The sequence below is a fragment of the Vipera berus genome (assembly GCF_964194415.1).
Source record: "Vipera berus genome assembly, chromosome: 4".
Lineage (NCBI taxonomy): Eukaryota > Metazoa > Chordata > Lepidosauria > Squamata > Viperidae > Vipera > Vipera berus.
This window is the reverse complement of record NC_138206.1, coordinates 81,574,070-81,588,399: the sequence shown is the minus strand read 5'-3', so window position 1 is coordinate 81,588,399 and position 14,330 is coordinate 81,574,070. Positions and strand designations below refer to the sequence as shown.

The 14,330-nt window shown below is 45.7% G+C and overlaps 1 protein-coding gene across 1 annotated transcript; it reads left to right on the top strand.

Moving 5' to 3' along the window:
• Window positions 1–2,342: 2,342 nt before the first annotated feature.
• Window positions 2,343–3,452, top strand: LOC308667244 (uncharacterized protein F54H12.2-like; the record flags this gene model as incomplete). Its single annotated transcript, XM_081326384.1, has 1 exon — window positions 2,343–3,452. One exon carries the CDS (start codon window positions 2,343–2,345, stop codon window positions 3,450–3,452), a length of 1,110 nt encoding a protein of 369 aa, XP_081182510.1.
• Between the last annotated feature and the right edge of the window lie 10,878 nt (window positions 3,453–14,330).

The following is a 14,330-nucleotide window of genomic DNA, read 5'->3' as shown; positions in this document are numbered from 1 at the left end:
AGGGAGAAGAGTCGGTGGAAGAAGATTGGAAAAAATTCAAGGATTATTTGAAGAAATATTGCTATACCAACTAGTTTGAAATGGACGTGGAGGTGTTTATAGGTTGTAGTTTTAGAATTTAATGTTTAGTATTAAGGATATTATGAAATAATGATTGTTAAATGATAAGAAATTAAATATAGGTAGATATTAAATATGATTTAAAATTATGAAATAGAAATTGCTAATGAGGATTAACGAACAAACGCAGATAGGGGGGATTCGAGGAAGTCACCTGAAAATGATTAGAAAGATTAGGAATAATGGAAGTTAAGTATTCTTTTTGTATTTTTGTTGTTGATTGTATTGTTTATGTCATGTCTTGTTTCTTTTTTCTTTTTTTTCTTTTTTTATTTTTTATTTTTTTTATTAATTTTTTTATTAATTTTCCAATTTTACATTTGAGCGTTTAAAAAGCAACATGGTGACTGGGTTAGTCAATAGTTCAGTAACAATTTTTTTTTTAATTGAAAAGTTTTAACATACAATTTTTCCCTTAGAAAATCCCCCCTCCCCCACCCTTCTCCCTCCCCCCATGTCTTGTTTTTTATATGTATTTTTTTGTTTAAATATATGTTTATATAAAACCAATAAATTTTTTTAAAAAAAAAAACATAGTGAAACTAAAGCAGCCATTATAAAGAGGTTTAATAGAACCCTAAAAACAAACTCTGGAGATATTTCACAGCTAGAAATACCCATCGGTATGTGGACATTTTGGCAGATACTCTTCAGGGGTACAATAGCACTTACCATCGTAGCATCAGGACTGCTCCTAACACCGTAAATTTGTCTAACAAAAGGGATGTGTGGATGAGGCTTTATGGGGTAGCTTTAAAAAGTAAAAGAAAGGAAAAATGTCTTAAGGTGGGAGATCATGTCAGAGTATCCAGACTGAGGGGTAAGTTTGAAAAGGGCTATCAGCAAACCTATACAGATGAGATATTCATCATCAAAGAAATGGAGACAAGGGGGGAAAGAGTTGTGTATAGATTAAATGTTTACACAGGTGACCCTGTAAAGGGGGCTTCTTACTTTGAGGAGCTCCAAAAGGTTCCTACTGATCAACAGCGCATATACAGAATAGAGAAAATTATCCAAAAAAGAGGGTGGGGGAGACACAGAGAGTTTCTAGTCAAATGGACTGGATGGCCAGAGAAGTTCAACAGTTGGGTTAAGGAGACTGAAGTACAACATCTTTGATATGGAGGAGTTTTACATCACCCTACCTAGCAATGCAGCAGCAGCAATTTTCCCCCAAAACAAAAATTCTAATTTTACTATTCAATTAGCAAGATCGTTGGATCTTCCAGGATCATGGGAAGTAGGGCTAGCAGAGATACAGTATCCACATAGTTGGCACACATTAACTTCTTCTGAATATTTTGAAATTGCTAACGAAAGAAAGAAATGGCATTTTTCTTTGAGAAGCGGGTACTATAACAGCATCCAACATCTATTAGAAAATATGAACAAGCTTATATCAAATGTCAAGGACGGACCTAAGACAACCCTACATTATGATTCAGTGGGTCAAAAAATTAATCTTAAAGGAGATGAACCGCACACCATTCTAGTTAGCGGAGAACTTGGACATCTGTTAGGTATGTTCCCTGGATTCAGTACCTTATATGTTTACACAGACATTGTAGAACACCAGATAGTGGGCGTCTTCTATGTGCCATTACTGCGCTTTGTGCCTGTGCGAGGGCAAGACAATGATTTCATCACAATGACCTATGACCATCCACATTATGTACCAGTCAGCAAACATCACATCGATACCATTACTATAGAAATCAAAACCAGGACAAAAACGTGCATTTTTATCACGGGAAGGTGATTGTCAAGCTTCATTTTAGGCCTCGGAAAAGTGAGGGATGGTTGTGATCAAGGAGCATGGGAACCCTCAAAACTACGTGGCTTACTACAGGGCACAAGCTGGTGGAGGCCTTCCAGGCTTCCGAGGAGCCCCCATTATCTACAGGACAGGTTTAGGGGGTCTGTTCCATGGGCTTTTTTGAAAAGCAATGCCTTTTTTGAGGCGAGGATTAGAAATCATTAAGCTGCATGTGAAATCTGCTGCCAAAAACATTGCCAGAGATGTTGTGGGGCATCTTTTATCCGGTGTTGTTGAGAGGGGGAAGGATGGATCAGGGATGTTTATAGCCAGAAAGAATTACACATTGGGCCCGCCTATTCCATTTAAAAAGAGAAGACTTGTGAAAAAGCCCCATCATACCAAGAGGAGACATGCGCAGAAGAGGAAGCCCTGTGACAAGGAAGACATATTCTAATACAATATGGCATTTATTCATTCTGCTTCAGAGGAATGTGTTAAATCAAAACTGATTTTTTTTCAACTGGCGCCTACACAGACCAGTATTGAAAACAGTACCTATGTCGAGATCCCTCCTTTATCAGCGCTGACACCCAATGCTCCCCTGGAATTTTTTATCACGGGGCATGGTGAGCATTACTTGGATTTAAACAACACCCTGCTGTATGTGAGTTGCAAGATTGTAAAGGCTGACGGGTCAGATATTGATAATGAGGCTAGGGTGGCCCTGACCAACTACCCCATAGCATCACTGTTTAATCAGCTGGATGTTACCTTGGGAGATCGGCTCATTACACAGAGCCATCACTGCTATTCTTATCGGGCCATGATTGAACTGATTCTGAACTTTGGTGGTGATGCGCTGGGTACCCAATTTACAGCTGGGTTTTTTTACAAAGATGACTTGGACCTCATGGAGAGTACTTTACTGACAGCCGCTGGGAACTCCGGTTTCAAAGCGAGAGCAAGACACACGGCCAGTAGTCGTAAATGGGACCTGCTAGGGCCTCTGCATAGGGATCTGTTTTTTCAAGACAGACTGCTAATTAACGGCATTGATGTGAAAGTCAAACTCACAAGAAGCAGAAATGAATTTTGCATGATGAAGGATGGCAATGAGAATTACAAAGTGCAACTCTTGGCGGCTTCTCTCTTTGTAAAACATGTAAAAGTAGACCCAGGAGTGCACCTTGATCATGCAGAAGCTTTGCTCTCCTCCAATGCCAAATACCCCATTGATCGAGTGGGGATGAATGTTTACAGCATTCTTGCAGGTAGCCTTGTATATAATCAGGAAAATCTATTTCTGGGGCAGCTACCTAAACAATTAGTGATTGGCTTTGTGTACAATGCATCTTTTAGTGGGGATTATGAAAGAAACCCGTTCAATTTTCAACATTGCAATGTCAATTTTTGTGCCTTGCATTGTGATGGCAAGCAGATTCCTGCAAAGCCTCTTCAGCCTGATTATGAGCACAGTCTTTTTGTGAGAGAGTACATGCAGATGGTGCAGGCCACAGGCAAAGGCATGAAAGACAGGCCGCTGTTAATCAGCCAGGAAGAGTTTAACTGAGGGTATACTTTGCATTGTTTTGACTTGAGTCCTGATCAGGGGTGCTCTGAGCACTATTCTTTGATCAGGAATGGTAACCTCAGAGCCGAAATTAGATTTGCACAACCCCTCCCCAATACTGTCAACATGATTCTCTATGCAATCTTTGAAAACCTTATTGAAATAAGTCACACAAGGAATGTGCTCTTTGATTATATGTGAGTATGGACACACTGCAACTCAGCCACTTGTTCTCTGTAAATACAGCCTTTCTAGGGGTCTACGCTTGTGACCTGCTACCCCAGAGACAAATCTCCAAAATACCTTTTGGATTAATTGTAAATACCCACCCTCACACTCTGCCTGGTGAACACTGGCTGGCCCTCTACTTCCCATCTCACGGATATGGCAAATTTTTTGATTCTTATGGAAGACCACCGGATAGCCCTGACTTTCCTGGCTCCATAGTGATGTTTTTAGAGCAGCAAGCTGAGAAGTACACATTTCACCAATGTCAACTGCAACACCCCAGTGCTGTGACCTGTGGGCAACATTGTGCGTTTTTTCTACTGAACCAGACTAAAGGAGTAGACTATGAAAATATTTTAAAGATGTACTCCAATGTCAATATTAAAAATGATCAAATGGTAAAGCTGTTTGTAAAAACTATAAAGGTGGGAAGAGGACTTGGAACCTGTAACCGTCACCAGTGCATGCAGACATGCCTGCCTTACTGTAAAATAAAGAAAAAGACTTAAACATTTTTACTTGTTTCACTGTGTTTTTATTCATTTTACAAATTGAGCCAGTCACCAAACCTGAAACTACTTCTAGGGTTTAATGTTAGAAGGAGTACCGGTAAACAGAGGCTTCTGAGTCCCAAAAGGGGCTGTCATAACAGAGTTGGGGCTAGTAGCAGTTTCATCCTTAACAACCAGAGAATCTTTCAACTTTTCTATTTGCTCTTTAACAGCTGTAGACCCCAACAGAGAGGTCGGAACATTCACCTCAGCTATAGCATTCATAAAGTCATCCCAGCCTTTAGGTTTCCATTTCTCAGTAAGGGCTCGGTGCTGCGAGGCTCCTTTCACCAAGTCTAAAATATTAGTACCAGGAATAGGGACCCCTTTGTATAAAAAGGTACTGCGATCATCACAGGTTGAGATGTCCTGATGCTGTTTCATTTCGTTCAGCAAAAGTTCCTCATTTTTCCTGTAAGGGGTGCTCACACTGCTTAGGATCTCAGCCATCACTGTGTCCTGTGGAGATGGTTGTGGCAGCTGTTCTGGTAATGTTGGAAGTGGCCGAGGTTCTTCTGGTGGGTAAATGAGATTCAGCCTGTCCTTTTCAGACTCATTTTGCCTGGTCAGTCTTAAATACCTCTGCAGTGTAGAACTGTAGAGCTTAATCTTGTCATCCTCACACAAATCAGTTCTCTGAAGAACTGATTTGTGGTTTATCCAGCTAACAGGCTAGTCAACAGCAGAATAGCTGTCCCTAGTAAGGGACCGATAAAACCACCCAACTGAAGTATGATCTACTTTTTCTTTTTGAGTGAGACCTTTCTATCACTCAACTTTTTTTTAATGACACCTTTGTTTCTCTTTAGAGACTGGAATTGTGAAGGTTTCAGAGGAAGGTTTCCTTTTAAGGTGTTCAGAGCTATTTCTGCTATTGCCCCCATGAGGTCATTATTAGCATTGCATAAGATGGCTTTTCTTTGTCTTGGTCCGGCCTTTACTAAGATTTTTAAAAGCCCCCAATTTCTACGTACCCTCTCTGACATCTTAAATGAACTAGTTGTTCTGTTCCAGCCTACTACCGGCCCTGCAGAAATGTCAGGGACAACCCCTTTTCAAAAGTCAATAGGCTAAAAGTAAGCCAACCAAATTTATTTACACAAATGAAACGAAACAGATCCAAAACAGAGCAAAACAAATACTAACCATGACTAAATCAGAAGCTGTTCAAACGGTTGCCTTCAGCAACCAGCACCTCCCACACATTCCCCTTTTAAACACAGTTTCAAGGCGTGGCTTCTCTTTGCCTCCTCCCAAGGTGCCTCATTGCCTTCCTTTGTTTACTCCTGCTTGTCTGCCTCCTGCTTCGGACGTCCTTGAACGAAGCCAGCTGTGAATCGTCTTCATCCAAGCTGTCAGGCTCACACAGCATGGTCTGAGGAGGAACCAGATGGGAGGGGCCTGTCTGAGAGCTCTGCGATGCCTCAGAACTTTCCTCTGCAGGCTCTCCAATCCCCTCCTCCTCCTCCTCTTCAAAACTGTCCGGTTCAGCTGCCAAACCCACAGGCTGACACTGAATCACAACATAGTGCTAAGGTAACTGGGCTACTGCTTTTTACACTTCTTTTTCATTGTGTAAACAGTAGGCCAATCAGGTGGGAAGAGGCCTGTTCTCAATCTGTAGGATTCTGGAGTGGTGGCTGCCAAATCTACCAAAAGGTACCCATGTGGTTTGTGAGTGGCATCTTGGAATACTTCTAAAAATACTTTGTGTTAGTGGGGTAAATCTGCCTGGCCAGTGTGACAATTTGCATCTGATAATGGGGGTTGCTGAATAAAACCAAATATTTGGAATTCAGAGCTATAGTTCTCATTTTCTTACCTTGAAGATACAGATTTTCTAGTATGAGAATAATTCTCAGGTTTCTGTGATGAACTTACTGTGTAAAAGCCTTCTCTATTTGATCACTCTCACTGGCTGATGCCATGAGATCATCTATCAAGGCTAGAGTAATTTGATTTGGTGGAAACAAATCATCATCTTCAAAAGAAGACGGAAGCCCCTCCATAAACTTAATATAAGGGAATTTATTAAGCAGTTCTTTGTACAGAAGTTGCCAGCAGCTATAAAACCATACAATATTTTGGAGGGACTTCCTGTTTGGCAGCTGGCGGGACAACTGGGAAAAGCCAGTGCTCGGCTTTCCAGCTTGGTTTTTCTTCGTCTAGCGACCCTTAAAGCATCGGAAAGTTGCCCTGGATGGGCAATGAAGGAGGAGGGATACTTCAGGAGCTCAGATCAGGGGCAACCCAATTGGAGCGAAGTGTAGGACCCTCTGGAAAAAGAAAGGAAAAGGCTGCCAAGACCTAGCAGCCATAGTCGTCTCCAGCAGGAAAGAAAAGGACTAAAATCAGCAAAATTTCAACTGCGTGCTGAAGCTGGGTGAGCAAGATTTTCTCTTTCCTTCTCCTTGAGGATTATAAATGTTATGCCCCTAATGGGAAAGGGCTGAAAAGAAAAGACCCCCAGAAGGATTAAAGTCAAAAGCAGTGAGTAATTATAAAGAGGGGGAGAGACTCTTTGTTAAAAATATTGGATATTGATAAATAAGCCAAGGAAGACATCTAGTAGAGAAAGAAAAATGAAATTTTTGATATATTGTGAGAATTGAAAAAAATTGTTGTGGACTGAAGTAACCTTGACAAAGAACACCTGCAAATGATAAGAGTGCCTTGCTGTGAGACTGAGATTCAAAGCTACTCTTATTGAATTTGGCTAAATCTAAACAGATGTTATTTTGGCTTTAGATTGTAAGCTGTAAAATGACTTCATCAAATATTACTAGCTTTATGAAGAAAACTTCTTCTGCACCTTCCGTAGGACAATCCAGTACTACAACAGAGGGATCTACAGAAGCAATGTTGCAACGTGAAAAGATAAGCACTGGTCAAAGTGAAACACAGACTTCATTAAAATTTCTTCAAGAGGTTATGTTAAAAAATCAAGAGACATTGGAAAAAAAGGACCTGGAAATGCAGGAAAATCATTTTGTTGTTGTTAGCTGCGAAGTCGTGTCTGACCCATTGCGACCCTATGGACAATTTTCCTCCAGGCCTTCCTGTCCTCTACCATCTTCTGGAGTCCATTTAAGCTCACGCCTACTGCTTCAGTGACTCCATCCAGCCACCTCATTCTCTGTCGTCCCGGTCTTCTATTGCCCTCAATCTTTCCCAGCATTAGACTTCTCCAGTGAGTCCTTCCTTCTCATTAGGTGGCCAAAATATTTGAGTTTTAGCTTCAGGATCTGGCATTCTAAAGAGCAGTCAGGGTTGATCTCCTCAAGGACTGACCGGTTGATCACCTTGCAGTCCAAGGGACTCGCAGGAATCTTCTCCAGCATCACAGTTCAAAGGACTCAATTCCTTGGTGCTCAGCCTTTTTTATGGTCCAGCTTTCACTGCCATACATTGCAACTGGGAAGACCATAGCCTTGACTATACGCACTTTTGTTGACAGGGTGATGTCTCTGCTTTTTAGTGTGCTGTCTAGATTTGCCATGGCTTTCCTCCCAAGGAGCAAGCGTCTTTTAATTTCTTCACTACAGTCCCCATCTGCAGTGATCTTGGAGCTCAGGAAAATAAAATCTGTCACTACCTCCATTTCTTCCCCATCTATTTGCCAGGAATTGAGAGGGCTGGATGCCATGAACTTGGTTTTCTTAATGTTAAGTTTCAAGCCAGGTTTTGCACTCTCCTTCTTCACTCGCAGCAAGAGACTCTTCAGTTCCTCTTCACTTTCTGCCATTAGAGTGGTATCATCTGCATATCTTAGGTTGTTGATATTTCTTCCAGCAATCTTAATTCCAACTTTTGATTCATCAAGCCCTGCCTTTCTCATGATGTGCTCTGCATATAAGTTAAATAGGCAGGGCGACAGTATACAGCCTTGCCGGACTCCTTTCCCAATTTTGAACCAATCAGTGGTTCCGTGTCAAGTTCTCACTGTTGCTTCTTGGCCCACATATAGGTTTCTCAAGAGACAAATAAGATGGTCTGGTACACCCATCTCTTTAAGAACTTGCCACAGTTTGTTATGATCCACACAATCAAAGGCTTTAGCATAGTCAATGAAGCAGACGTAGATGTTTTTCTGGAACTCTCTAGCTTTCTCCATGATTCAATTGTTGGCAATTTAATTTTAATTTTTTATTAAATTTATATACCGCCCTTTCCCGAAGGACTCAGGGCGGTTTACAGGGTATTTAAAACCAAACAATACGAAATACAAAAGTTAAAAAACAATTTAAAAAAGATTAAATTATCCCTTAACTAAAAACCTCAGTTAAAAATTCTCAGCCTGGGCCAGAGAGCTCAAAGAGCCAGGTCTTCAGGTCCCGGTGGAATGAACGAAGGTCAGGGGTGGTCCTAAGCTCCACAGACAGCTGGTTCCAGAGGGCAAGCGCACCCACAGAGAAGGCCCTCCCCCTGGGTGTTATCCGCCGGCAATCTTTTACCGGCGGCACCCTGAGAAGACCCTCTCTGTGCGAGCGAACTGGGCGAAGGGAGTTTGATGCTGGCAGGAGGTGTTCCCTCAAATATCCCGGACCCAGGCCATTTAGGGCTTTATAGGTCATCACCAGCACCTTGAATCTCACCCGAAGGGCAACCAGAAGCCAATGCAGCTCGCGGAGTAGAGGTGTTACATGGGAGTATCGGGAGGCCCCCATCACAACTCACGTGGCCGCATTCTGCACCAGTTGAAGCCTCCGGGTGGTCCTCAAGGGCAGCCCCATGTAGAGAGCGTTGCAGTAGTCTAAATGGGAGGTCACGAGTGCATGAGTGACTGTGCGTAGGGCATCTCGGTCCAGGTAGGGTCGCAACTGGTGCACCAGGCGAACCTGGGCAAAAGCCCCCCTGGTCACGGCACCTATATGGTCTTCAAAATTGAGCTGTGAATCCAGGAGGACGCCCAAGTTGCGAGCCCTATCAACAGGGGGGTAACACCTCACCCCCCATTGTTAAAGGTGGAATGAACTGGTTAGTCCGAGATGCCGATATGCACAGCCACTCAGTCTTGGCAGGATTGAGACGAAGCCTGTTTCTCCCCATCCAGACCTAGACTGCCTCCAGGCAACGGGACATCACGGCGAGGGCATCGCTGAGTTAGTTCGGGGTGGAAAGAAAAAGTTGGGTATCATCAGCGTACTGATGATACCCCACCCCGAAACCACGAATGATCTCACCCAGCGGCTTCATATAGATGTTGAACAGGAGGGGAGAGAGGACCGACCCCTGAAGAACTCCACAAACGAGAGGCCTCGGAGCGGATCTCTGCCCTCCTGTCAACACTGACTGCGAACGACCCAGGAGATAGGAGAACCACCGTAAAACGGTGCCTCCCACTCCCAGCCCCCTGAGGCGTCGCAGTAGGATACCATGGTCGATGGTATTGAAAGCCGCTGAGAGATCTAATAGGACTAGGACAGAGGAGCAACCCCTGTCCCGAGCCTGCCAGAGATCATTCACCAGCGCGACCAATGCCGTCTCCGTGCTGTGCCCGGGCCTGAAACCCGATTGGTACGGGTCCAGATAATCAGTTTCCTCCAGGAACAGAGGGAGTTGATGCGCCACCACGCTGTCGACAACCTTCGCCAGAAAACGAAGGTTGGAGACTGGATGATAGTTATTTAAAACAGCCGGGTCCAGGACAGGCTTTTTGAGGAGGAGTCTCACCACCGCCTCCTTCAAGGTGGCAGGGAAGACACCCTCCTTCAAAGAAGCAGTTATTACTGCCTGGAACCAGCCTCGTGTCCCCTCCCGGGCCGCATAAAGCAGCCAGGAGGGGCACGGATCCAACAAACAAGTGGTGGAGCTCAGCCTCCCCATGATCCTGTCCACATCATCAGGGGAAACAGGATCGAACTCAGTCCAGATAACATGCTCAAGACCGTCCGATTCCTCCACATCAGACTCTGCCCAGTCAGAGTCCAAACCGGCTCGGATCTGAGCGATTTTGTCCGTCAGATGATGACTAAACTCCTCGGCCCGTCCCTGCAAGGGATCCTCCCTCACCTCCTGGTTAAGAAGGGAGCGAGTCACCCTAAACAAGGCGGCCAGGCAATTATCTGCGGACGCGATGAGGGCAGCAAAGTAATTAGCACTCGCCATCCTCATCTCAGCAAGATAAGACCTTATAAAGGTTCTTAACTGCAATCGGTCAGATTCGGAACTGCTGGACCTCCAACCGCTCTCTAGAACCCGTCTCCGATGCTTCATCTCCCGGAGCTCCGCAGAAAACCATGGAGCCCAATGGGATCTGCGCCAGGTCAGAGGTCGCAAGGGTACAACACAGTTGAGTGCCTCAGTGGCCGCCCTTTCCCAGGCATCCACCAAGGCATCAGCTGGGCTGTGAGTGAGGGCAATAGGTATAGACCCAAGCACCATCTGGAACTGTTCAGGGTCCATTAGGCCCCTGGGGCGGAACCATCTAGTTGGTTCCGCCGCCCAGCAGTGGGGGGTGGCATAACGGAAGACCAGCCACAGGAGATGATGATCGGACCATGAGAAGTAACTACAGGTAAACCCCCTCCCAAATCATCCAACCACTGCCCAGACAGGAACACCAGGTCGATAGTGTGACCCCCCCACATGGGTTGGGCCTTGAATTACCTGGGTCAGGTCCATGGCCATCATGGAGGCCATGAACTCCCGGGCTAGCTCCGATGACCCTCCCAGGGAAGGCAGGTTGAAGTCTCCCAGCACTATAAGCCTGGGGAACTCCACCGCCAACCCTGAGAGGGTGTCGGGCAGCTCGGGCAGAGCTGTTGCAACACAGCTGGGCACCAGGTATGTAAGCAACAAGCTCATCTGAACCCGAGAACCACATCTCAGGAGGAGTGACTCACTCCCGCCAATCTGGACAATGGTGGTCTCCCGTGGACATAAAGTTTCCGTGATAACCACCGCCACCCCACTGCCCCTACCCTGAGCCCGTGGTTGGTGTAGCACACGGAAACCTGGGGGGCATAACTCAATCAGAGGGACCCCTCCCTCCGAGCCCAACTAGGTTTCCGTAATGCATGCCAGATCCGCGCGTTCCTCCTCGATCAAATCTCGAACGAGGGGAGCCTTATTAACAACGGATCTGGCATTAAGGTAAACCAGCCTGAGCTCAGGGGCCTGATCACCCTCACCCCTGGGCAAAAGGGTGCTAACCGGAGGGTTGGAGCGCATCACCGCTCGCAAGCAGCGGGGGCGCGATCCCGGATGTCGATACGGCCCTCCGTGCATACACCTACTGCCATTCCCTATCGTCGTGGGGATTTGAAGCCCCACCCCAACACATCCAGAACTAGCCGCCTCTAACCCAAGCCCCGACCCACCGGGACCCCAAACCGGCCCAGACTGAGTGCCGGTTAGTAATCCCCTCCCCTCCCTCACCCTCCCTAACCTTTTAAAATAACCGGCTAAAAACTAGATCAGAGGCCTCTTGATACGTCTCTGCTCGAGGCCCCTATTTAAGCCCAGCCACCTCTCGGGGTCCCAACAGTTGGGCCCGTCAAGGGACATGCAGGAAAGGGCGGCAGGTTGAATCCAGGAGGAAGAAACCCCCCTGAGGGCATACAGGTCAGCTCCAGAATAATGTAAGAAGACCATACAATAGTAAGTGTCTGCATAGGGCTGATGTTAATAATGGTTAATAATGGGTGGATCGATGGTATTAAAACATAAAATCCAGTAGATGTAACACAGTCCATTAGACCAGATCAGCTCTCACCTGAGTTGGAACTCAAGAAAAGAAACCCCAGCCGTCCTCTCACTACGGCTGAGGAATCCAGTCTATCATGAATAGAGTAAAGGATCCCGGGGTAAACCTACCCCAACTGGTCTCTCACACCAGTGGGGCGGTTGATGATCAATCCAAGACCATCCTCCCACTACGGTCCAGTCCCAGGTCCAGTCCAGAATATTAATGGGAAGCACTAACCGCCAACCGGGCATTGAAGCGTAGTCCTGGCCGATCTTCAGGCCATAGTAGTGCCTGCCAGCCAGCATAAGGAGCAAATCCAACAGATCTAGCAAATCCATGGCGGTAGGATGAAACCACAGCCAGTTTCCAGGCCGGAAAACCACCGCCGCCATTCGAGGAGAGGGAGGGCTCCGCATCGCCAAAACATTGACAGCCAGCTGATCTAAATCCCAACTCCAAACCAAGTCTCCGGATCACTCAATCATCGCCGCTGCTCCTCCGACAGGCAAAGGATGTCCACGGCAAGATAACGAAAGAGCCTGCAAGCAAGCCCTGGCCGATTTCCAAACAAGGAAGCCACCGCTGCAACTCGGGAGGAGAGGGAGGGCTCTGAGCTGCCGAAGGCAGCGCCCGCCAAAGTGACACGAACCTCAGCTCCAAACCGAGTCCTCAGGTCACCCGATCGTCACCGCCGCTCCTCCAACAAGCAGGGAGTGCTCACGGTGAAAGAGCAACAGGAAAGCCGCAGGAACCGGAGAAAGCCCTCAGCAAACTCGACGAGTCCCGTATGACAGGCCCGACCACAGCAAACAAGCAAGCAAACTCCGAGCCGGTAGGCAGACGCCGCTATTCAAGGGGGGAGGGAGAGTCCAGCACCACCAAAAGCAGCACCCATCTCCATATCCAACTCCCCCAAAGCTGTCCACCGCCTCATGCCTCGGTCGGGTCTCCCTACCGACCCATATAAAGCCTGCTGCGGAGTGCAGGAGACTCAGACCACAGCCGCCGCCATCTTGGGCAAAAAAAATGATCTCTAGTTCCTCTGCCTCTTCAAAATCCTGCCTGTACTTCTGGTAGTTCTCGATCCACATACTGCTGGAGTCTAGCTTGTAGGATTTTAAGCATAACTTTACTAGCATGAGAAATGAGTGCAATGGTGCGATAGTTGGAACATTCTTTGGCACTGCCTTTCTTTGGAATTGGAATGTAAACTGATCTTTTCCAATTCTGTGGCCACTGTTGAGTTTTCCAAATTTGCTGGCAAATTGAGTGTAGCATTTTTACTGCATCGTCTTTTAAGATTTTGAATAGCTCAGCTGGAATACTGTCACCTCCACTAGCTTTGTTGTTGCTCAGCTTTTCTAAGGCCCACTTCACTTCACATTCTAGGATGTCTGGCTTGAGGTCAGTGACCACCTCATTGTGATTATCAGGGACATTAAGCTCATTCCTGTATAGTTCTTCTGTGTAATTTTGCCACCTATTCTTAATTATCTTCTTCCTCTGTTAGTTCCCTGCCATTTTGGTCCTTTATCATGCCCATTTTTGCATTAAACGTTCCCTTCATCTCTCCAATTTTCTTGAAAAGATCTCTGGTCCTCCCTATTCTATTGTTTTCTTCTATTTCTTTGCACTGTTCATTTAAGAAGGCATACTTATCTCTTCTAGCTATTCTCTGGAATTCTGCATTCAATTGGGCATATCTTTCTTTTTCTCCCTTGCCTTTCGCTTCCCTCCTTTCCTCAGCTATTTGCAAAGCTTCCTCAGACAGCCATTTTGCTTTCTTGCATTTCTTTTTCTTTGGGATGGTTTTGGTTGCTACCTGTTCTACAATGTTGCGAACCTCTGTCCATAGTTCTTCAGGCACTCTGTCTATCAGATCTAATTCCTTAAATCTATTTGTCACCTCTACTGTATATTTAACAGGGATATGATTTAATTCATACCTGAGTGGCCTACTGCTTTTCCCTACTTTCTTCAGTTTAAGTCTAAACTTTGCAATGAGAAGCTCATGGTCTGAGCCACAGTCAGCTCCTGGTCTTGTTTTTACTGACTGTATAGAGCTTCTCCATCTTTGGCTGCAGAGCATATAGTCAATCTGATTTCTGTGTTGACCGTCTGGTGATGTCCATGTATAGAGCTGTCTCTTGGGTTGTTGGAAAAGAGTGTTTGCTATGACCATCGTATTCTCTTGACAAAATTCTATCAGCCTGTGCCCTGCTTCATTTTGTACTCCAAGGCCAAACTTGCCTGTTATTCCAGTTATCTTTTGGCTTCCTACTTTAGCATTCCAATCCCCCATGATGATAGGGACATCATTTTTGGGTGTTAGTTCTATAAGGTGCTGTAGGGCTTCATAGAACCGGTCAATTTCATCCTCTTCAGCACTGGTGGTTGGGGCATAGACTT